Here is a 16,005-nt window from a genome sequence, read left to right as displayed (position 1 = left end):
TTCAAAAGAACGTAATCTGTGTGAACTATGAAAGAGCTTTTTCTGTGCAGCATGTGTCCTCTTCATGCTGTTGTTGCTGCAGTGCCGGTGCTCGGCTGCTCTGGGGCGCTGTTTTCACTCTATGAAAGAAAACAACATTTCATGTCATTACAAAACCAGCAACAAACGATGCATTCACGTAATGTCGAAAATATCTCAATTCTAAGTAGAATAAAGGTGAACAACCCAACACAGCTGTAAAAACGAGTGTGCGCCAGAAATATCGCCCTTTTTAAAAGGCAGAACTTCGCAAATACATGGCTGTCAGTTCAGTGGTCACTTTGTTTTGTTTCATAGATAAACATCAATTTCACAATCATTAGCATTTTCTTGTCACAAAAGAGTAGTTCACTCTGAGTAGCTTAACACTACGCGATTTGTCAAAATAACAGTTGCATAACATATTATTTGTTATACTCAAAGTTGTAGTTACCTTGAAGGAAAGTGTCCTATGTATTAGTTTAAGAGAATTTGGGTGTTTTAGCAATCTGCCAAACCTATTCTATATTCTGGTTTGAAATGTTAAAATTGTGACTACTTTTTAGGCCAATACATAACTAAAGAATTAAGGGAGTTTAATTTGTGGCGTTGACCGGAGTCGTCCAGTACAAACCATGAATCTTTAAACTTGGGCAATTTGAATTTTTTGAAGATTGATCTACTTCCTAAAATGAAAACCGATGGATTATGTGAAAGATGTAAATATATTTATTCATTGCTTTATAATAGATACATTGTTTGTGTTACCTCATGAAAAGTTAATGTAAATGTTTTCATAGGACAGAGACCGTCATGTGGAGAAACACCATGACAACATAACGGCACCAATATGAATACATCAGCTGAATAAATAAAATGTAAAACAAAAAAACATACTTGTTTTTTGTTACTGTTATTTTCATGACCTCAATATTTCTAACATCCTTGATATTTTGTATTTTTTATTATTTCTAATGAATTCACTGACAAGACTGAGTGTTGAACTTTACAAAGGGCATTTGAACGCAGCATCAGCTCTTTGCTAACTCACCCAGTTGTGAGCGTCAAATCGTACGACGCTCCTCTTTCTTCAATAGTAGATCTACAAACCGTGCGACGCCGCGCGGACAGCGGTCTTCATGTGGTTAGACCTGCCGCAGCATTGTCAGATCTACACATGCCCAGACCGCGCGCAGCTTTATCACACTCCTGGTTACTTCCTGAATCAGGGTTAGCTTGCTGCTGTGTTTGTTAGTAGCATGTAGATGAGAGCCGAAGACAGTAAAGCAGGCTGCTGGAGGTGACTTTCCAGAGGAGCAGACACATAAAGATACACTTTTGGCGAGAGTTTGCTTCGACAACATGGATTACTGGGTATGTGTCGCTTCACTTTTGTTAGTTTTTTACACACAGGACGGTAGTAGTGCTGATGTTAGACGCTTGAAGAGGCGAAGACTTGTTCATCAATAGTGAAGAGAACTAACGAGACTTGTTTTGCTCTCAGGGATGCTCCAAGTCCACAAACAGCGTGTTTGACTGTGACCCTTGATAAGAAAGACTTATGTTACAGACTTATGGCTGTTTTGAAGAAACACTTACCCTACATTGATACTTTGGCTCCTGAAATGGGACACTTTACATAACACGAGCCACAATATGCTTTCAGACACTTACATAAGACATTAATAGAAAGTAGACAACAGTGCTATCTATACATGACTTCATGTTAAGCTTCCATTAAGTCAAAATCTTATTTTATTTTTTGATGAGGTGTCTGCTAGTAAGGTTTACAGCTCTTTACTATTGTTTATTGAAACAGCCAGCCACTGTTTAAAATTAGAGATCCTGTTCAAGTTAAACCTGCAGGAAGCTTAAACAAAGCATTACTTTTAGTACTGCCACCAGAGAGCTTTGGAGATTTGTGGGATTTTCTTAAAGGAGCAGAATCAAGTGTGTTAATTGTGTTAGACAGAAGACTCAGCACGAGGGGGGCAGCTCTCTGACGCATATCAGCTTTCAGTGCAAAGTTAACCTCCAAACGGTGTGTCACAGGGACTCATCACGATCAATATACGGAAGAGAAAGAAGAAGTAACTCATGAAGTCACTAAATGTCAGTTCATGTCACGATAGAATTGAATCTCCATAGTTTAAAGAAAACACCACAGCTGTAATTATTTACCCTCAAATGATTTCTGGATTTCTCTTTGACTGTTTGGATTGTCGCAGTCTGTTCCCCCTTGATGTATCCAGGAGAAGCCAGCTCACACCCAGTACATTTCCATGAGAACATGACCTCCCCTCTGAGACAACAAAAGCTCTCCTTACAGAATAGTCAAATGTTGTACGAGGGGGAGCAAAGGAATGGGCGTCCAATGTTCAACAATAAGTCGAACAATACTGGTGCAAGTGTCTTTGTGTGAACTCTGTATAAGTTTTCCTGAGGCAAGGATCGCATTGACTGGTTTTGGAAAAGTGTGTGCGGACCTGAAGGCAAACATACAGACAGAGAATGTGTTGGACAACAGAGGGGAGCCTGTGTCTTAAGGGTCAGACTTTCCTTTTGCACTGATGTCAGATAACGCCGTTTAATCTTGTCTTTATGTGTGATGCGTGACAGCGATCACTGATAAGCTCTTCAGTCAAGCGTCCCAGTCAACACATGGTAATGCATTATTTGCAGTTGCTTCCCACCTCTATGCAGCTGATCTGGCCAAACCTGCATAAGAACATGTTATCCCAACAGGCAGGTATGACAGCTACAGTCTAAGCAGGGGGGCGGACTCCTCACTGACAGCCCTCCGTTCAGTCACTAACAACAACTTGATATTCTCATCATTGAACTCTTTTTGTATGAATTTCTGCTGTTGGCAGATGATGCTTTGACACAGTGTTTCAACATTTTCAATTGCGCAAGAGACCGTGCCTCATTGTGAGGTTATGTGATGTTTATATCACAAGGCGCAGACGTGAGATATTGTCTTCTTGAACCTTAAGCCTTTCGCCATCTGATTGTGGCTGGTGTGGAGAAACAAGGGTCCTCTTTATCAAAACTGCCGACTGTTGTGTAATAAAAACGCAGCAGAGCAGAGATAATGGAAAGATAATTTTGCTGCACTTATGAAATGGCATTCATGAGTCAGTTACTGTGAAATTGCTGTGATTGAAAGCTCAGTTTGATCCGGGTGCACATTTCAGCATTTATTGATGATCAGGCTAAAATGTACAAAATATCACGTTTATTGTACGACAAACTTCCTATCTATCTTGTCGAATCATGATAGATTACAAAACATCCCCACTGCTGGCTGGATGTGTTGTTGCTGGTTTGTCTGCTGGGAGGAGTCTGGTGATAGTCGTCCAGGCAGCTGAGAGCGTTCACTCTCACTCTCACCTGGAGATCCGAGAGACGGCAGTATTAGTGTGAACTCTGTAGCTCTCACAATGTCGTCTGATGTGAGTACTTCCGTTTATGATTTGTCACATTGAGCTTTACATGCATCAAGCTGAACACTACCCAGATTTAACATATTCAAAGTTAATACTTTTTGGATTTTCATAGTTGTCTTAATATTAGAGAGCTGTGTTGTTGAATTATAAGTACTTTGGTGTCGTGGACCTTTAACTTCACCAGGCTGTCGATGTCTGTTCCAGCGCTGCGGGGGAAGTTTCTTTAAAAGTTACAAAGTTACTCTTTCTTAAAAGTGAGTTGTTGGGAGTATATGTTGCGTAAATTCAAGATAAATCTTTCTTTGTTTCGGAACAGTTCTAGTTCACTATTTGTCAAGCATACTTGGACTGTAGTTTCTCAATCGGCAGCACGGCATCTCCAGAGATAGCGTGCAGCCTGAATGGGCTTGACTTGCAGTATTTTCTAAGATAACATGCTGGAGTGTTACTGTAATTTAATGTCTATGTATAAGCACATAGGCACATGGGAATTGCAAGTACACATCTTCTCTCAAGAAATCTCATTGAAATGAAATAATTGCCTCATTTCTTATTAAAATGGTAACTTTGGTGACAAACGATGACTAACTGCCATCAACATGTACTCAATGGTCACTTCCCCATATTATGAGAAATAAACCTTTTTGTAACCGCATATTGTATTTGTGTGTCTCTGTGCCCAGAGTGCCTTAGAGGTGTATAAGGAGATGGTCCTGCTGTACCTGGAGGAGGGCCGGCGGCAGGTCAACTCGCGCTGCACGGACCTGGAGCCTTGGCAGATCATCGGGGCGACAGTCATCACCACCATGGGAGCGGTCTGGATCAAAGGCTTCCTGTTCCAGCAAGAAAGTAATCTTTCACACGTGATACATGAGTGATAAGTAGGGGGATTAAACCAGACATGATAACACATGAAACAAGATAACAATCTCCTAAAACTGTAGAGACCATGTTCACAAAGCTTTGAGTCAATAAATACTTTATTTAATATTTCTTATACTTTTATAATTATTTTCATTATTTTACGAAGCATTATGGACTAAAGAAACACGCTCTTCAACACTGAACCAGTATTGGCATATAATGCATCTTTTTTTGTGTTGTTTTAAATCCACTACTAAAGATGGAGCTCGTCCTGTGAAAGTACCTCCACCTCAGAACTATTGAAGGTTTTCTTACGTTTGGAGTTCAGTGCTCCACCTTCTTTAGACTTTTGTTTGAGCATTTTTTACTTAATTCTCCCAATTTCTCTTATTGATTTCTGTGTGTGCACACAGCCCTGCAGTTTCATGACCTTTAATGGCGCTTAGTGGGGCGTTTCCCTGCTAATTACTTTCAACTGGCACGTGCTTTTAATTTATGATGACAAAGGGATTCCTCATTATAAGAGCACAGGTACAAACAATTTAAGTCTACGTCATGAATCTGATGTAGACTTTTTTTAAGGACCTTTCTCAAGAACAAATTTAAGAAAAAACGTAGGAAGATATTGGTGAATGAGGCACAATGCTCCTACTAGTTGAACATTATGGGAGTTTGGCTGCCGTACTGTAACTGGCGGTCATATTGTCTGAACTGTTAACATCAGGTTTACTGCTCATCTAGGGACTAGCTTTAATTGACATTTCCTTGTTACTCTGCAGTTAGTGTCTTCGAGTACATACCTTCATTCAACAAGACTTTCTACATCTGCTATCATCAATCAATCAGTGTTTGAATTCCTCAGCAACAAGGTCAGCCCCACCTCTCCTACTATAGCTACAGAGTGAGGCTTCTTCCAGGAAACTGCATGTCTTCAGTGCTTTCAGGGTCAGAATGAAATGCTTTGTGAACATGGCTCCGATTCTAACAGTCCACGTCTCGCCTTGACGAGTGATTATAGGTCATAGTCAGCTGTTTAATGTCTGGTTGATCGTGTGCCAGCTCTTTCACCACAGCAGCTGCCTTGTGTCTTTGGCTAATAGGTCTCCTGTCCCGAATCAAGAAGCTGTGCTTTCGACTCATCAGAAAAATACCCTTTATTGGCGCAACTGTAAGTATCAGTGGTAAATGTGTTCCTCCTTCTCCTAGCAGATGTGCGCTGACTCTGGCGTCTGAGACTCGTATGAGTCACTCATGGATGACTGAGTACAGCACGCAGGGGGCGGGGGGGGTCAGACCTTTGGCACACTTTACATCATGCACTGGTGATAACCTTCTGTTACGTCTGGTCACTATATCACCAATAGATCACTCACTTTCAGGCTTTATCTAAATTGTACATAAAGGGTTGATAGTGCAGTCTGAAACACAGTTACCTCACACACACACACTCATTTTAGGGAATAACATGCTTTACTTTACTGGTGTTATCACTGTCCATGCCTGTAAAGTATATGTTGTCCTCTCTTTATGACAGATCCAGAGCCAGCTCAACAAGGCTTTGGATGACATGTCTACCAGTCTGTGTACTCTGAAGGCGGGGATGAGCTACACTAAGCAGCTGCCCTCTAAAGGCCTCTCTCAGAGCCAAGTGCTGGACAAAATCAGAGAGTACGAGACTCTGAGTAAGTCCTCATTCATTCCTTTGCTTCATTATCTGTAGAGCTGACTTCCTGAAGAGCATTTCTAGCCTTCATTACAGTTTGTGGCCTTTTTTCTTATTGAAAATAAATGTCTTTTGTTGTTACAGATGAGGTGAAGTGGGAGAACGGATGTGTTTCGGGGGCAGTGTACTGGGGTGATGAATCGCTGACCAATCTCCTGGTGAAGGTTTGCATCTTTGTATACATGTCTGGACTTTGGCGTTCCCACACAAATAGTTTGAGGTTGAACTTGAACACATTTTGGTGTTTGCTACAGTCAGCAGGACCGACTTATTTAGTGTTTCTTTTTGTATTTTGTAGCGACTCCTGCTCAGGCCACCCTGCTTTGTGTGTCACAGTAAATATTTGGACTTTATCTGAACTTCTTTGTGTCTTCCTTTGGTTCCTAGGTATATGGAGATTTTGCTTGGAGCAACCCACTTCACCCAGACATTTTTCCTGGCGTAAGAAAGATGGAAGCAGAGGTTGTCAGAATGGCTTGCACACTTTTCCACGGTGGACCGAGCTCCTGCGGCGCAGTAAGTTATCGTAAGCATATGCTCACTAACGATATAAACTGAGGATGGATGGATCCAAAGCATTTGAACAACTGTTTTTGTCCAGGTGACTTCAGGGGGAACTGAGAGCATACTGATGGCCTGCAAGGCGTACAGAGACATGGCGTACGAACGTGGTGTCAAATACCCTGAGATGTAAGAGGAGCGTTATTAGATATCGGTTGATGAGTTATTACTTGTACACATTTGCAATTTCCTTCAGCTTCAGTCACTTTTCCAAAAATGTACACTTACAACAACAACACAGTAAGAAGCACTAATGTGACACTAAATAAACGACAAGACAATCTTTCTCTTTTTTAATGGTCGTAATATTGTTTGGGATCATTAATGGCCAGTGAGACTTTTTATATTGTAGCATAATAAAACATAATTACATGATACAAATGGATCCACACAATGTGGTTCAGTGTTATAATACAATCGGTAAAACGTTGCCATTTCTTTCAAAGAAAAAGGGTTTCTCAACCAATATGTAATTTTCTCTAGTGATATATAATTATTAATTTCTGCAATCCACATTCCAACTGGTAAAGGGTCTTCTGATTTCCATTTTAGTCTGACCCATTTTTTCGTCTGTAATTAAGATTCTTGCAAGTTTAACAGCGTTGCCACGACTGAGGTTTAATTTGGTGAAGGGTTAGGGTTATCCAGAAGACATACTTCAAGCTCCGCTAGGAACCTAATCCTGTGGATTTGTAATATGATGTTATATTTATTTTGCCAACTTCTTCAGTTTTACCACCGAAGCAAGCAAAACTTTATGTATGTACAAAGTAAGAAAAAAGTAAAAAATATATATAAATAAATAAAACCAACAAATGACCCAAAAATAAAATAAAAATAAGACGGCAATAAAAGAAGTAAGAATACAATTCTATTAAATAAAACCTTGAAGAACACGTCTGAACTTAATCATGGTCATGCCAGTAAAGAATGAACACAGCATTGACCATTGGCTTCCTTTCGACTGTTTTCCACAGAAGTTGTAAAATTATAATTTATATTTTTCTACGTTTTGCAGTCTTGCACCTGTGAGTGTCCACGCAGCATTTGACAAAGCAGCGCATTACTTTGGGATGAAGCTTGTTCACGTTCCGCTTGACAAGAAAACCATGAAAGTAGACGTGAAGGTGAGAATACAAAGAAGACCGTATGTGCCAATTGACTGCTTTTCTTAGACATGAGTTATTCCCATATTGTTTCTTTTGCTCTCTCAAGGCCATGAAGAGAGCCATCAACAAAAACACCGCCATGCTTGTGTGCTCGGCGCCTCAGTTTCCTCATGGAATCATCGATCCCATTGAGGAAGTCGCCAAGGTCAGAAGTGAAACATGTTTCCCTCTAAAGATTCTGAAATGAAAACCGGGAAGTCAAATCTCCTGACACTTTCCCTCGGTGTGTTGCAGCTGGCTGTGCGCTATAGCCTCCCACTGCATGTGGATGCCTGTCTGGGAGGTTTTCTCATTGTGTTCATGGCCAAGGCTGGTTACCCACTCGCCCCGTTCGACTTCAGGGTAAAAGGCGTTACCAGCATCTCTGCAGACACCCACAAGGTAAGGAGTGGTTGTTGATTCACTTTAAATTAAAGCTGCTTTAAAGCTTTCTTACTTCAGAAGAAAACAGCAGCACAATATCTTATAACAAATCCAGGAAATGGATATTTTACTATGTTTAAAGTAGTAGTCATAGAATTAAAAGACCAATGTTAAATCCTAAATGGCTCCTCCAGGCCATACTTTTATAGGAATTCTAATACTGTGTGTCACTGCATTCCCCCCCAGTATGGTTACGCCCCCAAAGGTTCCTCTGTGATCCTCTACAGTGATAAAACGTACCGTCACTACCAGTACTTCGTAGCTCCAGACTGGCAGGGGGGAATCTACGCCTCGCCCTCCATTGCAGGCTCCAGGCCCGGAGGAATCATCGCCGCCTGCTGGGCGACCATGATGCACATGGGAGAGAATGGATACATCGACGCCACCAAGAAAATCATCAGCACAGCGCACAAAATCAAAACAGAGTAAGACCTAAAGTCAAGATGTCAGAAGCAACTCTCAAACTTTTGATTTCATACATTATTTAAATCATTTTGTCTGTTTTTTTTCATTTACAGAATCGGCAAGATGAAAGGTGTGTTTGTGTTTGGGGACCCGGAGGTGTCCGTGGTGGCAATAGGCTCCGATGTTTTCGATATTTTCCGTCTGTCTAATGCTCTGACGTCAAAGGGCTGGAATCTGAACACACTGCAGTACCCATCCAGGTACATGCTCAAAATAATGAAATAGTTTTAATATGTCACGAGTAGTCAGGAGTGTAACAACTGTATGATGTTTTCTTTCGCAGCATCCACATTTGTTGCACAGTTCTGCACACGCAGCAGGGCGTCGCTGATCGGTTTGTCAGTGATGTCAGAGAGCAGGTCGCCATCATCATGAAGAACCCCAAAGAGAAAACCACAGGAATGGTGAGCGAGCTGTGCTTATAACTCCATCGTGCTGCGTTCAAACACTGAATATACAGCACGACGTTTAAGTAACAAATTCGTATATAAGTATTCTAAACGTACATGTACATTTCATATCATGTAGAGTGACATATTCTCAAACAACAAGAATATGAACGGAGGGAAAATACATTCTGGTTCTCCAATATTTTAAGACTTATATTTTTACCTGGCAAAATTAATTAAGGAGCTTTAAAAACATTATCCTGTCAAGACTATTTTTTTCACCTGTTCTTAAGTCATAAACAGGAACCTTTTTTTTTTTTTTGATCAGACAGAGAAACTGGATCACTAGAATATTTGTTTCTCACTTCCCTCTCAGTGCTTCCGCATATATACAATACTGCAGCACTAAACAAGTACACGCTTAAGAGGAACTTGTATAACACCCTGCATGATGTTTAGGAGAAGTCCACACTATCATAATAACTTTGTTAAAAAGACTCTGTGATGGCACATTGTGAAATCTTCAGCGCAGCCACAATGGAGTATGATATCATAATATGTGTTTTCTATCTGAAGCAATAAAAGTAAAAGACACATTTTGGGGTCAGTACTCAGAATCAATAATCAATAACTCACCATTTTGCTTTGATTACACAATGTCACCTGTTGCGTTGTTGCCAGCCTACCACATAATAGACACCGTTCAGTTTCCAGTTCAGCAGACCTACATGTCTTTGGACTGTAGGAGGAAACCAGACAACTCAAAGTGGAGAATCCTGTTGGTGTGTGTTCATGAATCATAGAGACAAGTGTGAGATCGTAATCCAGTCGTAATGAGGCATGACAAAGCATGTAAAGTATGTTTGCCAGTCTCTGTTGTTTACCATGCTGTTGGTACACGTGGCATTTTGTTATCCTGCTGCAGAAGGTGTCTGTTCTAGTCGACACAAACTGCATTCATTTAAACAGAGTGGAAACTCCACCCAACAGGCACAAACCGGCTTCAGGCCAGTCATGTTCGTTATGAGCACACCCGGGAAAGAAAACAAAGGCCATAAATAGCAAAATCCTGCTGTGTCCGACTTTGAAAACCCCTGGGCTAACACAATGGCGCTCAGTCTACAGTATATGTAGAATGACAAAGTCTGTTTTCTGGAAGTCAAGGGAGGTTTATAAGGACGGCAAATATTTCCTGAAATGCTCTCAAACTATCACAGACTGGTGATAATCTATCAGTGTGAATCGCTTTAACTCTCTTCCTGTTTCAGGGAGCGATCTACGGCATGGCCCAGTCCATCCCAGACAGATCCATGGTGACGGAGATCTCCCGAGGTTTCCTGGACTGTCTCTACAGCACTGAGGTGTCCCTGTCAAGCACCAGCCACATGAACGGCAACGGCAAAGCCCACTGAAGCAGGATTGGGCCCTCCTGGCCAGACCCCACTGCACGCAGGGAAACACGCTCGCCTCCTCCCAGAGCTCCGAGCTAATTGCTCAACGGTTGCCTTATCTTGCATACATCCACCATACGGAAAACATCTGCAAAGATCTTTGAAGCACAAGTCATCGCGCGCGTGCGTAAAGTTCATTTCAATTGTAGCTTGTGTTAAAGGCATATGTTTGTCATAATCTCCACTGATTAGCAAAATCATTCCATATTTCTTTTACTGCCGGAACATTTCAGCTTGTTGCCATTCACTATCTGTGATGACTCAGCAAAAACACAGACCACTGAAAGCTTGTTAGCAGCGCTTTGCTGCCCTCTAGCATGAAACCTGATGTACTGCTTTAGACTTAGAAGCTGTAAGTTTTCATCATGTGGTAGTTCTCTGGAAGACAGCTTTTTTAAATGTAAACACTCTGTGATGTCCAGACAAGAACATATCAGGTTAATCTGTAAATCACTTGAAATTACAATTCTGATGTTTATGGTAGAAGTTTGTCTATAAGCATGAACGTGCATGTCCTTTGTTTGTTGGCACTTAGGGGGATGACCATTTATTTTGTTTCAAGTCTGCATTCGTGCTACAGTGGTTGGATTTGTAGACGAAGGGGGGATGATTTGGATAGTGGGAGATTTTAATGTCGTTAATATTTAATAAAATTGTCTTTATATAGGGAGAACTTGTAACCAGGCCATGAATATTTTTAAAAGGGGAAAGTGGAATACAAAGCTTATTGGCCACTTTGGTGGCTTTGTGATTGTTGTTCAGTTGGAAAAGAACTTCACACAGTAGCTGGTTTGTAAAGTAAGCAATGAAATTGAACAGATTGGACTGAAGGTTGTTTCCAACCCTGGTCCTCTGTATATTATCAAGAAGCAGAAACTCACTCGTCTGCATAGAGTCACTCGTCTACAGCCTTGTTTTAATCATTTGTCTCCTAATTCAATCTACCTCAGTTTCTACTCGTTGCAAACGTCATTCCGTCAGCCACAAAGCACGTTCTAACAGGGCAAGTGTGTTTTTTTTTTTTTGTTTTTCATTCCTAACATAAACTTCACAATGTTAGGACCTTTGACAAACTGTAATAAAGTGTTTTTAGATATACTCCTACTGAAGGGAAACAGATCCATTGTGATGGAGGTTTTTGATCCACAGACTGACAGATTTGATAGTTTTATGTTGGGACCCAGTCTGCCCTGTCTGAATGTTCAATATGTTTTAGTAGATATCCGTTCAGCAGGATATGTATACATATACTAACAGGTTGACAACGTAACAATGCATTCTGTAACACCAAAACAACTTGTTCTTTCTTTTATGTGCTTTCCTAATATTGCTTGTTGAAATTATTTCTACGTTTGTGCAATATATAACTTTTCCTTTTGTGAAGTGAAACGAAGAGGAACGCTCTACTATAAATGTTTTAAGTCATTAGAAACTTATTGAATGACAGCATATCGGCCTCGTTAGTATAATTTAACCATTTGTGTGACCACTGGGTGTTTATTAATCACTTAATTTGTCAGTGTTTGTGTTTTTACATACTGAGCATTTTTAAAGAGATTAGATATGAATGTATTTAAGTTCTTACATGTGCAAGGACTTCTCCATCTTTTAGTAAGTACCTGGTTGAAAGACTGATGACATCCCCACTAACGAGTTAAACTCCTCCCATCATCATGTGTCCATCCATCCTTTAATACTGTGCCCAGTGACTGGGGGGAAACCCCTGCCCGTGCAAAAAAGACTTTTCCAGCAGTGAACCCTCCTGTTTGCTTTTGGAGAAATGTCTTCAAAAATTGTGAAGATTGAATGGCTAAGAAATCTCTTTTGAATAAAAACATTTCTTTTGAAAATGACTACGAACTGTTAGATTCTTTAGAGGTCTGCAGAGAAAAGCTAAATTGTGTTGATGCAGTTTGGTGACATTATGTAGCAATAATGAACCTTCGCCTCTGTGCCTTCAGAGGTTTGACCTCATGACTTCTGCAGATTTTCCCTCTAACTTCCTCAGGGATTTGGTTTCATAACATTAATCCACTGGTCCCTCAAGCACGCAGAGGGGAGACAAAGAAACACAATCGAATACATCCTTACATCAGTCTTGAAAACACACACGAAAACACACACACACACACTTTGACAGAAAATTACTTTTACCAACAGTACAGTACAAAAGCATTGGCACATAAAAACACCAGTTGTGACAGAGGGACACGTGTCAATGTTATCTGGAATAACTGGAATGGTTGCTGAAAAATTACTAAATGATTTAGACTTGTAAATAATTATTTTACCTTTGGCTAATAATCTCATTTATTCACCAAGTGCAAAACCAGAAACACATTTTAAAAATCACATTGGACCCTTTGCAGTCTAACACCTCCAGCTACGGAATTCACAATTCATTGAAACACACTGGTTCATATTCTTTGGATTCGCAGGTCAGATCCTCTGACTTTCTCAGTGAACTGATGCGACTTTAAGGAACTTCAGTTTCCACTGTTGAAATGGCTGATGCGTGTTGCTCACATCAAGGAAGCCTGGTCAATGAAGGTGGCCATAGTGATGTCTCGCTGGGACAGCCCCCCACAGTCATGTGTGCTGAGAGTGATCTGGACCTGGTGGAACAAAAAGGGGAATGGAAATCACCACATGACTAGAAAATGTTTGCTTTAGCCAAAAAGATGTTGCTTAAATCAGAAAGCCTCAAGTTGCAAACCGAAAAACTTAATTATAGCATCATCTACGTTTTCCTTCCCATTGATATGCAAGGCAATAAAAAAGGCAAATATCTATCCCTGCCTCCATCTGCAACAGTGATAAAAGCAGTTGATGTGTCAACTGAGGCGAAGGCCCTGAAAGCAGTCAAAGTGTCATTTAATGCTTTTGTGTTCAGGTTTAAACCAGTAAAGTTTAAAAAGGTGAGCACTAAAAAGAGCTGAAGTGGAGCATTTCAGATGTCAAATCAGACCTTGTTCTCATTTAAAAAGTTAAGTGAGTGAGTTAAAGGTAAATGAGGAAAGTATTGTCAACCCAGCATTGGGGTAGGTTTGAATTTGTTGACCATGGCCTCTTATACAAAAATGTTCAAATGTTTTAAAACTACACATATTTTAAACATGCATTATCTTTTTGTCCACTTGGGGGCATCAACGAGCTGTAAACAACACGACATATGACTTTAGTTGATATCGCGAACATGTTAGCAAACAGTTGTTGTGCAACTGAACAACGTTAGCATTCACTCGTGTTTCAGGCCCCCTGATGAATGCAAGTCCAATATTCACTGTTTTAACTCTAACTGTCTCCTGGGGGAAGTATCTGTCTCTTTAGCTGCTAAATGCTCCACTATATCCACCAGCTAGCAGCTAAGCTAACTGTGCCTACCTGCTGGTGCTGAACAGCGTACAGTGAGTTTATTGGAGCCTTTTGGCTGGAAACAGCTGCCTGCTGTGTCTGGAAGCGATGCTGGTGAGTGCAATAAAAGTGAACCAAAGCACTAAGGTTTGGGCCTTTGCCCACTTAAGCTGAAAAATAGTAATGGATGTGCAAAGTAAACCACTTTCCTCAAGCTGACCCTTCCCCGAGGAGATATGTCATGAGCTTCACATGTGCAACAAGCTTGTACATTTGCTAAAAACAGGGAGTTGTGTTGAAATCAGCCACATTTAGGGATTATTACAGTGCTTTTCATGATTTTGCAGATACATTTTTATAAAAGACTAATGCATTTGATGCTTCGGTACATGGTCACAATACTTGGTCATGAGTCATAATTAGTATTTTATACCTTATTATAGACATTGAACCATTCAGGATGATGGTCCATCTTTTCTGCTTGTAAAGCCACTCTGGACATGAAGCCAAAAGCCTGAAGGGAAAGAACATCATACAGTCATGTGTGTGTATATATATATATATATATATATATATATATATATATATATATATATATATATATATATATATATATATATATATATATTATATAAACAATGTACAGTAGATCATGTGGATTTTGTTTGTCAATTATGATGTATTATGAACCTGATTGAAGTCTTTAAAAATAAACTCTTTATAAATGGCATCCCGTCCCCCGACCTCCACCCACTGAGCGTTGCGTAGCAGGGGGAGTAGGTGGTTCCTCTCCTCCTCAGTCAGACTCTGAATTTTACCAGCCTGGTAGGAAAGAGCAGAGGGAACAGTACAGCAGATCTGAGAGGGGCAGTTTCACAAACACAAACTGTGATTGGTTGCACAGGATCTCATCTGGAAACAATGAGAGGCTGCATTCCTGGGTTAAAAAACTAGCTGGTTCAAAGGTATGTGGTGGTGGGAGGGGGTGCAGGTCCCTTTTGGTCAGTTCCTAATCTTTACACATGATGCAGGGTCGCAGGGTCACAAGGTTTTAGAGTTGCCTGCTTCAATCAGCCCTGACTGTCAACATTTCACAACATCCCCAAATCTGGTTTCATTGCACATTGAGGGGGGGCTTTTGAAGGCAGATGAGCGGTCATGCTTATAAAACCAGAGCAAGCAGATGTCACGATCACCGCCTGAAACAGAGCAATGACATCAACAGGTATCATAGCAACGCTCTAATCTGCTCTATCAGCTAAGCGAATGAGCAGCACACAGACAACGCCTCTTGGCTTAAACCTATTCATCACGTGCGGTGGCTTAAAGCATACACAAAGACAGGAACATCATGTGTCAGTCTTATCCCTGCAGAATCATACAGGCTCATATTAAATGTATCAATCTGCATTCGTAAAAAAAAATTCTAGAGGAGTTTTAGACTGAGTGACTAAATGACAACAGGTGTGTGAGCAGTAGGCAGCCCTCACACACTGGAGAGCGGTTGTGTACTCACCATGTTTGCAGAGTGTTTTCATGCACAGAGACGGTTCAACTCCAGCTCCCTGTTGCACAAATCTGCTGTGGCAGCAAGTGAGAGCGACTGGAATGAATCCATCTGACACAAGATCCGTAGGTCCTGCTTAGCTGCCCCTGCAGAAGCCTGAGCAGAAATCCTCACTGCTGATAGGCTACTGCCATCATGAGTTTAATCATCAACTGTCATCTGTTGCACAAGGCATGCGTGAGGCCAGCTATTACTGTACTGGCAGTGTTTGTTGTCTGATGAAAGAATGGAGATACTGTCCCTCCTTATACACTGTTTAACAATCTATTCGATATATGCACACGTATTAAACATGAACTTAAACTTCAGAATAATGGCACACTGTTAATGATGTCTCTGTTCAACATGACGGCAGATTTTAAAGCAGGCGCTGACCTTCAGCTGACAGGAGGAGTTCATGTCAAAGGTTAATGAGCTGCTCCTGCGAGATTGCCCCGGTGAACTCATCTGTCACGGCGAGCGCTCAGGGAAATGAACTGGTTAATGAAATGAGGAGAGGGAGAGGATGTTACAAGTGATCAACATTTCACAGATAAATGAGTGGGGAAATGAGAATAATGGTTCAGTGTTCT

At 40.8% G+C, this 16,005-nt stretch overlaps 2 protein-coding genes across 3 annotated transcripts; one reads left to right on the top strand and one right to left on the bottom strand.

Annotated features, from left to right (window-relative positions):
* The first annotated feature begins 1,082 nt into the window (after positions 1–1,082).
* sgpl1 (sphingosine-1-phosphate lyase 1) lies at positions 1,083–12,362 on the top strand. 2 transcript variants are annotated; one of them, XM_029449870.1, is made up of 14 exons: positions 1,083–1,392; positions 4,151–4,316; positions 5,432–5,499; positions 5,866–6,013; positions 6,139–6,218; positions 6,442–6,570; positions 6,656–6,744; positions 7,634–7,742; positions 7,831–7,929; positions 8,019–8,165; positions 8,394–8,632; positions 8,726–8,872; positions 8,956–9,076; positions 10,330–12,362. In XM_029449870.1, exons 1-14 carry the CDS (start codon positions 1,381–1,383, stop codon positions 10,471–10,473), a joined length of 1,698 nt encoding a protein of 565 aa, XP_029305730.1. In that variant the 5' UTR covers positions 1,083–1,380; the 3' UTR covers positions 10,474–12,362. The 2 variants fall into 2 exon arrangements, with proteins under 2 accessions (XP_029305730.1, XP_029305732.1); XM_029449872.1 differs by lacking the exon at positions 1,083–1,392 and adding an exon at positions 3,363–3,473.
* A 176-nt stretch (positions 12,363–12,538) lies between these two features.
* On the bottom strand, positions 12,539–15,539 carry pcbd1 (pterin-4 alpha-carbinolamine dehydratase/dimerization cofactor of hepatocyte nuclear factor 1 alpha). Its single transcript, XM_029449873.1, has 4 exons — positions 15,383–15,539; positions 14,557–14,688; positions 14,300–14,380; positions 12,539–13,127 (listed from the first exon to the last, which is right to left on the bottom strand). Exons 1-4 carry the CDS (start codon positions 15,383–15,385, stop codon positions 13,035–13,037), a joined length of 309 nt encoding a protein of 102 aa, XP_029305733.1. The 5' UTR covers positions 15,386–15,539; the 3' UTR covers positions 12,539–13,034.
* Between the last annotated feature and the right edge of the window lie 466 nt (positions 15,540–16,005).

This window comes from Cottoperca gobio, chromosome 15, assembly GCF_900634415.1.
Source record: "Cottoperca gobio chromosome 15, fCotGob3.1, whole genome shotgun sequence".
NCBI lineage: Eukaryota > Metazoa > Chordata > Actinopteri > Perciformes > Bovichtidae > Cottoperca > Cottoperca gobio.
The sequence above is the reverse complement of the archived record's forward strand: the minus strand, read 5'-3'. Positions and strand labels throughout refer to the sequence as shown.